We start from the raw sequence: 13,749 nt of genomic DNA on the forward strand, positions 1-13,749 counted from the left end.
GAAGACCAGCAGCTCTCGGCATACATCTCGGCTTTCAGTTTCCTGGGGGTCCAGTGCAGCAGCTCCAGGACAGCCATCAAGGATGCCAACCACACGAGCTTTGGGGAGGGAGGAAGTAAAGCCACGCTGGACGCCCGGGTGCTGGTTTCCGAGGACCTCCTGGAGGGAAGAGTTTGGAGCTGGGTTTTGAAGGAGAAGAAGCCTGCATTGGCTTCGAGGACAAGGGAGTGTGTCCAGGTTGGGATCATTCCAGGAGCAAAGGCAATTAAATGAAGCCAGCAGGGCTTGAGGCAGAGACTGGCAATAAAGGGACAGAGGTGAGGGAAAGCCAGTTAAGCTCGAGTAGAGGAAAAACCAAAAGAAATAAAGGTATTCAAGAAGGAGCTAGAAGAACGAGGGGAACAGCTGAGGGCTGCGGTGTTTGAATCGAATACAACGGGGGTGTTCCTGGCCTCACAGGAATAGACCACCAGAAATGTAATAATGGAGGGGAGCCCCCTCTTCAATCACAAACTCATCATCCCTCTGCCAAACAGGGATTCTCTGTTCTTACCAAATGACCTCTGGCTGACACCTCTCTTCTCCCTCAACCCCAAAGCTGGGTCCCCTGGAGGAGCGGGTGGGAGGCGGGAGCAGTTGGGGGAGGGGAGAGAGGGAAGGGGCCAGGGCCTGGCTTGGCCTGTAATGTCTCTCAGCTGGGACCCACATCTGGGGCTTCTGGAAATCTGACCCGAACACTCCCACTGCCAGACTGCGCCTACCCCATCCATCGCCAGGTAAAGGCACAGATTCGTACGCGGGGAAAGGAGGGCCACCACCCGCACGCACACACACACACACACACTCCGCAACCCAGAGAGTCCCCAGGGCCAGTAAGGGAAGGCTGGGTGTCCTGGGTTGAGTAAGCGAGGTGGCTGGCAACGCGGTTCCCCTTCCGTCCTCCTGGGAACCCGAGCCTCAGCTTCCTTCGCTCCAATAATGTGAATGAACCCTGGGAGAGGAGGCGAGAGCGCGTGCGAGCGCGGAGAGGGGAGAGGAGCGGGGGAAGAGAAAATCCGGGCCGGGGGAGAGGGGTCGAGAGGGGAGCGCAAAGCCGGGCGGGGGCCGAGGCGCGAGGGGCGGCGCCGACAGGAGCGGGACGCGCGGGCCCGGGGCGCGGCGGCGGCGGCGGCGGCGGCGGCGGGCGGAGGCGCGGAGGGCGCGGGGCGGAGGCGCGGGCCGAGCCGGGAGGGCGGGCCGAGAGGGAGGAGCCCCCGGCCTCCGCCGCCAGCCCGCCCGGCGGCCCGCGCAGCCCTCACTCGCTGCCGCGCCTAGGAGTTTGAGCCCCGGCGGGGCCCGAGCGCAGGCACGCCCGGGGCGCGGGGTCGGAGAGCGCAGCGCGGCGCCGCCCCCCGGCCCTCGGCCCCCCCAGCCCGGGCGCCCCCGGAGCGGCGCGCGGAAGGAGGAGGGCGGGCGGGCGCGGCGGGCCGGGCCGGCGGGCGGCGGACTATGAGGCGCCCACCATGGTGCGATGCGACCGCGGGCTGCAGATGCTGCTGACCACGGCCGGAGCCTTCGCCGCCTTCTCGCTCATGGCCATCGCCATCGGCACCGACTACTGGCTCTACTCCAGCGCGCACATCTGCAACGGCACCAACCTGACCATGGACGACGGGCCCGCGCCCCGCCGCGCCCGCGGCGACCTCACCCACTCGGGACTGTGGCGGGTGTGCTGCATCGAAGGTACGGCCGGCCCCGGCACCCACCCACCCCGCAACACACACACGCACACGCACACCCTGCCCCGGGTGCCGGCCGGGAAGGGGGTGGGCGCGGCACTGGCTTCGCGCGACACACAAAGGAGCCGGAGCGAGCGGGCGGGTCCCCTCGCGGCCAGCTGTGCACCAGCTCGGGGTCCCTCAAACCGATCCCACAAACTCCACGCACACGCACACCCCCTCGCACACAGACACAATGAAACACACCGAAACTCACACGGGCGCGCGTGCAGCCCGAGACCCGAGCGATCCCGAGGGGCCGCGCCGGAGCCCCCAGGGGAGGTGGAGGATGGCGTGGGGGCGGGAGGAGGCTGGGGTTGGGGGGAGCGGACCGGAGAGGAGGGGAGGGAGGAGGGGGAGGGGTTGCTTGGCAACCGGTGTCTGTGCGATTGCTATGGGAACTGGCCATCCTGGGGCGGGGCCGACCGGGGGCGGGGAGCGCCGGGGCCGCTCCTCGCTCGCTCCAGGCCGGGGCCGAGGGGTGGGGGTGGGGGTGGGGGTGGGGGTGGGGGTGGGAGTGGAGGCTGGGCTCCGGGCGAACGGAGTCGCCGGAGCCTGACGCCGCCCAGACCCTGCTCCGCCACCTACTCTTCCACGGGGCCCCGGCCCGCTGCTCCCTGCTCGGTGGGGAGGGAGGGGTGCGTCACCGAGACTCCCCCCCACCCTGACTCGGGGAGCAAGCCCTTCGTCGCGGTCCCTTGGCAGGGAGGCTGCGGGAGACCTCGGCAGGATCCCGGAGTGCGCAGGGGCGACCCGCGGACCGACAACTGCCTGGGAGGGGCGTGGCCGCCCCGTCGGGGCAAGAGGGGCGGGGCGCTGCGTCCCCCAGATGCGCAAGGAGGCCGTGTAGTGGGTGTTGTAAGGTTGGAACGCCTCTGTGGGGCCGGGATTGGGTGTCCCGGGACCGTGGGGACCGCTCCCTCTGCGGGAGGGGCCCAGACGCCTCCAGTGGCTCAATGCGCCCGACTTCAGCACCTGCCGCCCGCCCTGCTACGGAACTGGAACTAACAGGTGGCTGTGGAGGGGCGGTCTGGTCCCAGCCAGGTTGTGGACAGGGCCTGCCGCTTGGTCTTGGCTTTCAGATTGGAGGAGGGATGGGGGGAAGTTGGCGGAACGTTCCTGTCCGATATCCTTGGACAGAGTTTCCTCTTTCTTTTTCTGTAACCTTTTCCCGTGCGTTAACTCCGCCCCTCCGTTATTCGGGGAGTTCTCCCACACACTCAAGCTTCCTTACTGCAGTTACAGCCCCTGCAAATAGTTCAGCGGCGTTGGAGCTTGGTGGAGGTTGGTAGGGAGCTCTTAAAGAGATGGCCCTTTTTCTGGCCACATTTGGAGTCCTCTAAAAAAAGGCTTTATAAAGCTGGGTCGGCTCCGCGAGGTTGAAGTTGCGCCCTTCCCCTCCTCCTAGACCTGCTCTGGCGGGAATCCTGCCCATCTCTGCCCCCCACACCCTCTCCCAAACGAGGCTGCCTTGCCCTTTGCCATCTGGAGTTTAATGCCAAGGCTAAGTGGAGTCTTGGAGGAGCGGGCATGTGCAATCAATAGTTTGGGAAACACAGCCACACAAAGGATCGGTGGGCCCATGATCACACCCTCCTCTTTTCTTCTGAAAAACATCATTTCTGGTGTGCAATTGCTCAGATCACGAACACCTACTCTTCTCATCTGGAGAATGTACCCACGTCACTACCTGCCACATCACCTGAATTAGACACACAACAGGGGCTGCAGAGCCCCCATGTTCTACCTCACAGGCTCTGCGTGGCACAGTAAGTCATGCCACTGTCACCACCCAAATGCACACGTGGACCCCAGGCCTCCCAGTTTCCCCGTGGAAATCGGAACTAACTCCTCCACAGCGGCCAGCCTGGCCTCTGCAGAGAGGCTCGAATGCCTCCTTTATTAATTCCTCATCCTAATTAGGATTGATGCTGCACTTAGCATCTAGCCAGCTGCCTGGAGCCGTTTGCACCCGGTGTTCATCAAGAGAGCCCCAAGCCGATCTGGGCAGCTGGCTCTGCTGGCGGAGGGAGGGTGGGGAATTGCCATCTGGAGGACTTCACCATAAGAACTGAGCTGCCCCTGTCATCCCCACCCTCACCCCCCCCCCACTCAAGCTCAAGGGTTCTGAGGGCCAAACCAGGCCACATCCAAAGGCTGGAACATCCTCGGACCAACCTAGGGCTGGGAGAGCTGGTTCAGGATTGCTTGTTGTGGCTAGCATCATCCATCCCTGGACCTGGGTGGAAACTGCCGGCAGACCTCGGGGAAGTACAGTCGCCTGACCCCGGTGATGCCTCCACCTGCCAGTGACGGTCCAGGCCAGGACCCAGACAGCACAGCCATCCCAAGCCCCTCCCTGGGGCCCTGGTCACCCCAGTGTTGGCTTTGTGTATAAAATGCATGATTTCCACCTGTTCTCTAGCAAAGTACCCCCAAAGCTTTACATGGGGGAAAAAAAGAAAAGATCAAGCCTCTGGGATGAACCTGGAGATATCCTGTAGCCGGCCGCTAACAAAGCACTGGTTGTGACGGTGGGACTCCGAAGGGTTTTGTGGCAACTCACAGTGATTCCGTTTCCGGGTTGTTTCCCGTCGATGATCCTGCCGGGTCCCGGAGAGCCCAGCCCTCTGTGTACTGAAGGCATCCCTGCAGTCGGACAGGCCTTCCCCCAGCCGGGCAGGGCTGCCATCACCCCAGCCTCTTTCTGCCCCACCCCCTGCCGAGCCCCTCTATTGGACAAGTGCTCAGAGCCTGTGCATGTTAGCACATGGCATGCTCACACAGCCCCGAGAGGATGCTGTCTGCACCCCCGTCTGCAGCCGAGGGTACAGAGGCTCAGAGAGGGTAAGGCACTTGCCCAGACGCACCCAGGTAGGAGGCTGCTGGGCCAGATTTGAGCCTTTGTCTCACTACAAAGCTCTTCCCACCATGTCATCCTGCCCTTTCCCAAACAGCTTCTGGGTTGCCATTAAAAATAGAACCAAGTACTTGACTACCCAGTGGAGCCTAGCTCTGAGGTTGGGCTGACAGCAGCATGAAGGCATTCAGAAGTGAGAATGTACAGGTGATGCCCAAATTGCATAACATACTCTCTCTCCCCTCCCCTTCCCTCCCTTCTCCTCCCTTCTCCCCTCCTCTTCTCTTCGTCTATTTCTGCCTCTGTTTCTGTTTCTGTCTCTCTCTCTCTCTCTCTCTCTCTCTCTCTCTCACCACGTTCTGGACTAGCCCATCCCCATCCCCATCAGCCTCCTGCTCCCTCCCTTACCAAGCCTACCTCATTCTTTCTTTGTGTCTTTGGTGACACTCAGCCCAAAGCTGGGGACACAGGAAAGAAGTCATAAATCTTTGTGGACTTTTCTATCATAGGTATCACCAACCAGCATTTGTTCAATCTCTAATGCATTGTGCAATTAGGCAAGGTATAGAACGTAAGCAAGCATTATGGAGCATGTACTCTGTGCTGGGAACAGAAGACCTCGTGTAAATATAGGAGGGGAGGAGACTGTGGGCCCAGAGGGCCGCAGCTTATGTCAGCGTGCCAAAGCCCCCACGCCCCCTGTTAGCTCCGGAGTGTTTGCAGGGGCCGCTGGAGGCCAGGGTCCGTGAGGGACCCACCTCCCTCACCTGGGCAACGTCTCTCACACCAGTATACCCAGACTTCATTCACACCATGGCACACAGAGAAAAAGAAACCATCAGTACTGCACCCTGGGGCCAGGGGAGAGAGAAGACAGCCACCAGGGACTACCCAGGATCTCCAGCCGGCCCTGGCTCTGCCCAGTCCCCGCCCAGTTGCCCAGAGGCCTGGGGGCGGGGCTTACCCCTCCCGGACCCTTGGAACCTTTCCTGGGCAGGTGATGGGCAGTTCTGCCTTACCATGCTCCCAACATGGGACCATTCAGAGACGTTCTGATTTAAATAACGTCCTTTCCACACCCACTCCACTCCAGGCACCGGGCTGGGGACTTTTCCTGTTTGTGTTTGCTTTCATTTTCTCTTGCAAAAACTCACAGACAGCCTGTCCAGTCAAGCCCAGGTGGGTGACAGCAGCTAGAGCAGGGCTCTCCCAGCTAGTCACCTCACCTGCTGGCTCTCCTTGGCCCTCTGATGTTGATAATAACAGCCATCACTTAGTGAAGACCTCCGTGCAGGACTATGTTAGTTCATGTCATTGTCAACAACACTTCAAGGTAAATATTAATTATCTGCCTTTCATAGATGTAGATGAGGCTTAAGATGGTCACAGCTCTTGAGTATTAGAGAATGTCTTCGGTCTGGACAGATTAGCCCGGCTTTCCACCAGCCAGAGGATGTCCTTTATTTGAACCACACAGATTTGAGAAGGGGCAAGTAAGGGGGTTGTCTTATTCAGTTTGCACTGCCGTAACAGAATATGATAAACCCAGTGGCTTCAACAACATTTATTTCTTAGAGTTCTGGAGACTGGAAGCCCAAGATCAAGCGCCAGCCAATTTGGCTTCTGGCTTGTAGGTGGCCCCTTCTCATTGTGTCCTCACAGGGCAGAGTGCAGGCTCTCTGGTCTCTCATTATAAGGGCACTAATCCCATCATGAGGACCCCCCCCACCTCAAGACCTCCTCTAAACCTAGTCACCACCTCCAAAGCCCCACCTCCAAATACCACTGGGGGTTAGAGCGTCAACGTATATGAATTTCGGGGGGACATCAGCATTCAGACTGTTAGAGGGCTGATCTCCCTTTCCTGTCCCTGCTCCCTAACTGGTCCTCACTCTCTAGTCACTCAGGAAGGGGCCCTGGCAGTCCCTTCTCCTGGCTACCTTCCCTTAATGCCCTGCTTGGTTCTTCACTGCTTTCTCTCTTCTTGTAAGAAAAAACCAGGTCCTTTTAACTGGACCCAGCTGACTTAGTGAGGATAAGCTGGGGATCCCGGCGGTCTGATTTAAGGACCTCACCACAGAGCCGGCTTTGGAGGACCCCCATGTGAGGGGCTTCAGAAAGCCTCGGTAGGAAAGCAGCAGCTCTTTAAAATAAATCTCCTGGGGGGGCGCCTGGGTGGTTCAGTTGGTTAAGTGACAGCCTTCGGCTCAGGTCATGATCCTGGAGTCCCGGCATCGAGTCCCACATGGGACTACCTGCTCAGAGGGGAGTCTGCTTCTCCCTCTGACCCTCCCCCCCCCATGCTCTCTCTCTCTCTCAAATAAATAAATAAAATCTTTAAAAAAAATAAAATAAATCTCCTGGGTCAGTCTCCTCAGATGGGGACACTTGAGATTTTCGGGCTATAGTCACAGAAGGGCAGTGGAGTCATCAGATCCAGAGTCTCAGAGGTGAGGGAGGCAAAGAATGGCATAGCCAAACTAGAGCTGTGGAAGAGAGCCTGGTGGGCCTGAGGGGGGGGGGCCTAGCTGATCTGCAACATTCCTCCCATTTCTGACTTTCTGCTATAGAGGCCCCAGAAAGCACCTTGCCGCCAGCCTCCAGGTTGAATCAGGTTCATGTGGCCGTGACATGGGCCAGCGGGGGGGGGGGGGGGGGGGGGGGCTCCTCCAGCTGGAAGAACCTCTGAGATTACTTCGTTCAGTGGCTCTCAACCTTTTTTCTGCTGAGACACACACAGAAGGGCTATAAGTCATCGATCTGCTGGGCCTGCTTCTCTTCATTCATTCATTCATTCATTCATTCATTCATCCATTCACTTATTCGTCATTCCACACATGCTCACTGAGCCCCTGCTCTGTGTCAGACACGTGAGGCTCTTAGTCACAGCGGTGGACGGGACAGACTCGGTCCCTGCTCTCCCGGAGCCAACATTCTCATGGGGTAGCTGACACTTCCAGGTCCTGATGAGGGTTAGGACAGACACAGAACAGGGGTGTGCTGGGAGAGGCTGGGGAGGGTTGCCATCGGTCAAGACGACAGGAAAGAGCTGTTGGAGGACTGGAGGAAGACCTTCCAGGAAGAGGAAAAGGCAAGCTGAGGCTCCGAGGCAGGAAAGGCTGGGCAGGGCTCCAGCACCGCATGGGGGTCCCGGAGAGGCTTGGAGGTCAGGATCAGGGTCAGTGCTTTGAGGGGTTTGGGGCAGGGGAGTAAAGTGATCCGACTTGTGATTTTAGAGGAGCCTCTGGCTGCACATGGAGAGTGGAGACTCTGGAAGGCAGAGGAGGCCACCAGGAGACCAGACTGGAAGCCTGGGGCTAACGGGTGGCAGCAGAGATAGGGAGACGTGGCAAGAAGGACAGGCAGGCGGAGGTGAGGAGTCGAGGGTGGCTGCCTGGATCTGGGGCTACGGCGGCTGCGAGACAGCGGGGCCATGGCCGAGTGGGGAACACGGAGGAAGGAGCAGGAACGGAAAAGGAAATCAAGCATGTACCCGTGGGGGTTCCAAAGTTTGGCACGACCGCCCAACATGCCCGCCACCAGAAGTCCTGCTGAGAAGTACCGAGGAGGGTAACTCGGGACGACCACACTAAGTCCTCACGGTCCCGAGTGTTTGGATTCATCGTCAACTGCCCGTCACGACAGGACAGGGTTTGTCAACATCAGGACACTGACATTTGGGGCTGGGTTTTTCTTGGTGGCTGGGGCTGTCCTGGGCGCTGTAGGTTGTTTAGCGGCATCTCTGGCTTCTGCATACTAGAAGCCAGGAGCATCCCCCCGCTGTCAAGCTGTGACAACCAAAAATACTCCCAGATGTCCCCTGGGCATGGTGGGGGGGTGGAGTGGGGAGGCAAAATCAGCCCCCTGTGGAGAACCTCTGCTCTAAGGGAAGCAGCATGTAGGTGGGGGGGTGGGGGGGGACCCGATTCCTGGCAGCTGGAAGGAGCGCCCCTCTCTTCTCGTTCCTTCAAGAAAACATGTGAGGAGAGTGGCTCTATGGATAGGGGGACCTGGCATCTGCTTTCAGTGACTGGTGGCGTAAGTGGTCACTTTTCCATTCCCTTTTAAGAGTAATGACTCGCAAAAAAAAAAAAAAAAGTAATGACTCGCAGGTGACCCAGCTTACCCCCCGCCGGTGACACCCCAGCATGTGTCCACACTGGGGATGAGAACTGCTGATGGGGCCTGAGCCTCACACTCTGCAGGCAAAGGAAACTCAAGGCCAGGGAGGCAAAGTGACTCATCCAAGGTCACACGGCTCGTTGGTAACAGACCCGGGAGCAGAAGGAGGTGTGGGGGCTGCCTGGTTAGGGCTTCCTGGGCATAGCCTCCCCTCAGGTGGGCACCGGGAAACGCAGCAAGATGAAGGGAGCTCACTCCCTCTGGGCCCTTCTCTGCCACAGCTCATCAGCTCCATCACAGTTAACCCACAAACACACACTCAGACGAGCCTGGGTCCTCCAATAAGGACACGTGTGCACCGGCCAGATCCCTGGGATCAGCTTCAGTAAGAGAACGCACTGGTTCTAACCCCAGCGCCATGCCCAAGCTCCCCCCCCCGCCGCCACAATTCTTGCTCTTCACCCCCATGGCATTCTGGGAGGTGCTGATGATACCATCTCTTCCGAACTGCGAGTCAGGACGTGGTACCAGATGAGGGACATTCCTTTTCTAACGTAACAATTTATGTGAAAACCTTTTCAAAGCTGTGAAAATGACATCACATGATTTTACTCTATTTAATTCTTCTTCCTCCAACCAAAAAAAAAAAGAGAAAGGAAGAAAGGGATGAGATTAAGAAAAAAAAAAAGCAGAGGAGGCATTGGGTCAGAAGTAGAAATAAGGGCAGGAAAATAAGAGAATGGTTGAGTCCGATGAGCCCACAAAATGCATGCTGCAAAGGCTGGCCGTGTTGCTGGAGACGGGCCACTGGTTGTCTCTGAGCTTCCCGGGGCTGGGACAGAGAGGGGAGCATGACCAAATGTGAGGTACCCTGTGTGCAGGAGATCACTGCTCAAGAGAAGCCTGATTGTCTCTGATACAGAGGCCTGGGAGAAATGTACTCCCTGTCTCCTTCTGTCACATTGAAATAGACTCTGTTGAAAAGGCAGCATGGGCTGGAGGCAGGAGGCCAGGTTTTCAGTTCAAATCCCAGCTTTCCCAGGTAAGCTGTGCAGCTTGAGGCAGGTTACTTAACCTCTCTGAGTTGTTCACATACCTGGAAAATAAGATACTGAAGCAACAAATGTGAAAGTGCCCAGCACACACCTACAGAGTAGGGGCTCCCCAAACGGAATGCTTGGTAGGACCACACGGGGGGGACTCAGGAGTGCCCCTGGCCTCTGTATTTCCGGAAGGTCCCGGGCATAGGCTTTGCCCCTTTGCATTTCAAGGGCTCTGTGATTTCTCTGCAGTGTCAGGACAGGGCTGGGGGCCAGACGACCCTGTGAGGGAAGCTACAAGGTCTTTGGAAGCTCCAGGGCCTCCCCTGGAAGCCAGGCTCTGCTGGCTCAGAGATGGCAGACTATGACGCCATACTCAGCCAGGCTCTGACTGGAGCCAGAATGGGGCCTGGGAGCCGCCCTGTTGGGGTGCGGGGTCAGAAGAGTCCTCTGATTGTTTTTGCTCCCCTAAACGTCAGGATCTGTCGCCTCACTTCCACCCCTCTCCCCGACTTCTAACCATCCTTCAAGCCAACCTCCCCCACGAAACCAACCCCAGCTCTTCCGTTGGGCTCCTGGAGGTTTTATGCCCCAGCCGCAGAGCTCGTGCACTGGCTTGTAGGGCTTGGGATTTTCTTTTTTTTTTTTTTTTTTTTAAGATCTTATTTATTTATTTGAGAGAGAGTGGGGAGAGCACAGAGGGAGAGTGAAAGGGAGAAGCAGACTCCCCGCCGAGCAGGGAGCCCGATGCAGGGCTCGATCCCAGGACCCCGAGACCATGACCCGAACTGAAGGCAGATGCTGAACCAACTGAGCCACCCCGGTTGGGATTTTAACTGGAGCTGCTCTCACCCTCCCCTGCCTATCCTTCCCCTCCCCCACCTCCGAGGATTGCAGACCTGAAAGCAGGTCCTTCCTGTCGTGACATCCGCCCTTCTGTGCCTCCTACCACACCAAGCCCAGAGGCAGAGGTACTCCCAAGTGCTGTTTAGGTGTCCCTCCTCCCTGGCCATTGCCCCTGTCTCTGAGAGTGTGGGAAGGCCATGGGGGAATTTCTTGACTCAAGCCCAGCTCCAGAGCTTGGGAGAAAACCCATTAGCTAAAGCAGGTCAGCCTCCCTGGCTCACCTCCATCACTCTCTCCTGCCCCCCACCCCGGGGAGAGAGGCAGGGCACGGGATGCCCACCCCAACTCCGTCTCCCAGCCCCCACCAGCCCACACAGAAGCATCGGACACCCGGCACTGAAGTCACACGGACCTGGGTTTGAGTCCAGGCTCTGCCACTCATCAGACGAAGTACTCAGCCTCTCTAAACGTCTGTCCCTTCACGGTGAGACAGCCCCTGGGATCACTGTGAAGGTTTCATGAGTAAACCTCACGCTTATATGCAAAGGGCTGTGTGCAAAGTAACCTTCGAGGTGCCTGGCATCTTGTAGCTATTCACAGCGGGATTGCCTTCTCCCTGGCTCCATGTTTCCAGAACCTTGGAAATTTGCCCAGAAGAAAAAAGTTGCTCCACCTTTGCAGCTGATTTGAGCGGGGCCCCAGGTCAGCTCACTGGCCCCCAGGGTCTGGGGAAGGAAGACACTGAGCCTCTCCGGGGATGTTTGGGCCAGTAGAGAACACGGGGATGTGTCATCACCTCTTAGGGGCAGAACCGCTCGGAGTGGCTTCTGTGAACCATAAAATCAGAACCCGAGGGCTCTCAGTTAGGAGTTGAAATAGGGTCTAGCACCAAGGCCGTGCCCAGGGCAGTGACGGCAGCCACCCAGGCCGAGGGTCCCCCCACCCGGTTTCCTGGTACTGAGGCTACCGCTGAAAACTCCGGTGTGGCGGGATCTGGGCTGTGATAGAGGAGGACGGGGTGCTGGGCTGTGGACATATCGGAACGGGGCTCAGGGGACCTGTGGCCTGACCCCAACCCTGCCACTGACCATCTGAACCATCTTCTGCTTATCCCTCAACCTCCTAGAGCCTCAGTTTGCTTGTTTGGAGAATTGGCAAATGATACCTGTCCTTCCCTCCCTCCTTCCCTGCATCCTCCCCCTGTGCACACCCGCCCCCCCCCCCCCCCGCCAGGGCTACGGGAAGATGCAGTGAGAAGGTACTTGGGAAGGTGCTGGTGAGGCCCAGTGGCCGCTCGCACAGAGGCATTGCAGAGGGGACAGGCCTGCAGGCTGCCTTTCGTGGAAACACGTGGGCTTGGCCTCTCGTCACCCTGATACCTTGGCGAGGAACCCCATGTGGGCCGCGGCCTCCCATGTCAGATGTGCTGTTGCTGGCCAGTGTGGTCTCTCCTCAAGAGAATCAGCCGCGACTCCTCTCCCACCCGCTCGGTGCTTAGCTCAGCCTCCGGCAAACACTGTGAGCCTGCTTGGCGCCCAGCACAGTGCCGGCCACCACAGAGACCAGACGAAAGCCACTTCCCTGCAGGAGCCCTGCCAGGTTCACCCCTAGAACACACCTGCTGCTTCCCCACCACTTCTCCCCCGCTGGCTCCCAGCCTCTGTCATCTCTCGCCCCCGATGCCCCACGCAGGGTCCTGGCCGATGTCCCGGCTCTCTCTCCTGCCCCCCAACCCATGCCAGCCCCTCACTCGCAGCCGGAAAGATCTTACAAAAATACCATCAGATGACATCATTCCCCAGCTTGACACCTTTCGATGGGACCACAACCCATTGGTGATAAAGTCAGGCTCATTCCCTGACCTACGAAACCCTGCCGATGTGGCCCCACACACCTCTCCGACATCGCCCACCAGGAGCTTCACTTTCCAGAAAAAGAGTCAGGGAAGGTGATATCTGAACCAAGTCCAAGCGATGGTTAATGGCACGGGGGCTGGTCAAAGAGACGCGCGTTTGAATCCTGCTCTACCCTGCATTCCCTGCAACCGTGGGCAAATTCCCCAGCCGCTCTGAGGCTGTTTTCTCATCCGTAAGATGGGATACAGTGATAGACACCCCCAGGCAGGGGAGCCATGCCCCAAGACACAGAACCAAGGAGGAGTGGTCTAGGGGGACTGGAGACAGGACAGCTGGACTTCGGATGGGCTGAGTGCACAGGGTGGGGGGCCACCCCTCTCTACGGGGATGAGGCAGGGCAGACCTGAAGACACAGGTGTGGGAGTCATCTGCTGGATGGATGAAAACAGTTCCCCCTTGAGATGACATGTCAGGCTGTGAATGTGGAACCCCAGTGCCTTCGGTTCCCCCACGGGTCAAATGGCACTGTGGCATTTCTCTTTTCTGAACTAAAACTAGATAAAAAGCAGGTAAGAGGTTTTCTATTGTTGTCGAAGGTATAAGAGGTAATACAGGAGGTGTTATTGGGATCCTGAAATGTGGGCATTCCTAGTTTGTTTGAGGAGGTGGCAGGGCAGGGGAGAGGTCCAGACAATTTAAAATCGAGACTGTCCTAGAAAAGTCCAGACCCCAGTAACAGGTCATGTACAAAGGCCTCAAAGCGACTGTTGTCACCAGGGCTGTATTCACAGGCCGGGGACTTGCGCAGTTGGGACCCTGTCTGTGTGTTCGGTGCTCTGCTGTCACCATCTTTAAATCCTTAATCATTTTTGAACAAGAGGATCTGCATTTCCATTTTGCCCTGGACCCCGTAAATGACATAGGCTCTCTCGAGTATTCTTCTGCCTCAAGAAGAGCCTTTGTTGAGAAAAACGGGATGGAGAAGCTGGTACCGGAGGGTCCTGAGGTTGCACAGAAATTGGCGGCTGGAGTGGGGAGCAGAGCTGGGTGCTGGAAGCAGACCTCACCTCTCTGTTGTCCAAGGGATGGCCACCAGCTCTACACAAGGCCAGGGGCTGCCTCGGAGAGCAGTATGACCTAAAACTCTGTCACCGTGAAGCATTTGTGGGGTGCCTGCTGAGTGCCTGGCTTCGTGCTGGGCTCGGTGGGTACAGAAAGCTCTCGGGGAACTTACCCTCTGGTTCCGGGGAACCCATAGGAGACAAGAC

General features: G+C 58.1%; 1 protein-coding gene across 1 annotated transcript in view; it reads left to right on the top strand.

Annotated features, from left to right (window-relative positions):
• The first annotated feature begins 1,502 nt into the window (after positions 1 to 1,502).
• The window catches only part of CACNG4 (calcium voltage-gated channel auxiliary subunit gamma 4), a 57,106-nt gene continuing 44,859 nt past the window's right edge, over positions 1,503 to 13,749 (top strand). The window contains exon 1 of the mRNA XM_028087507.2: positions 1,503 to 1,722. Within this exon, the coding sequence (XP_027943308.1) occupies positions 1,503 to 1,722 (220 nt within the window). The remainder of the gene's footprint in view (positions 1,723 to 13,749) is intronic.

This window comes from Eumetopias jubatus, unplaced genomic scaffold, assembly GCF_037043125.1.
Source record: "Eumetopias jubatus isolate StellerSeaLion01/CBP00866 unplaced genomic scaffold, mEumJub1_p1.0 scaffold_10, whole genome shotgun sequence".
Classification (NCBI taxonomy): domain Eukaryota; kingdom Metazoa; phylum Chordata; class Mammalia; order Carnivora; family Otariidae; genus Eumetopias; species Eumetopias jubatus.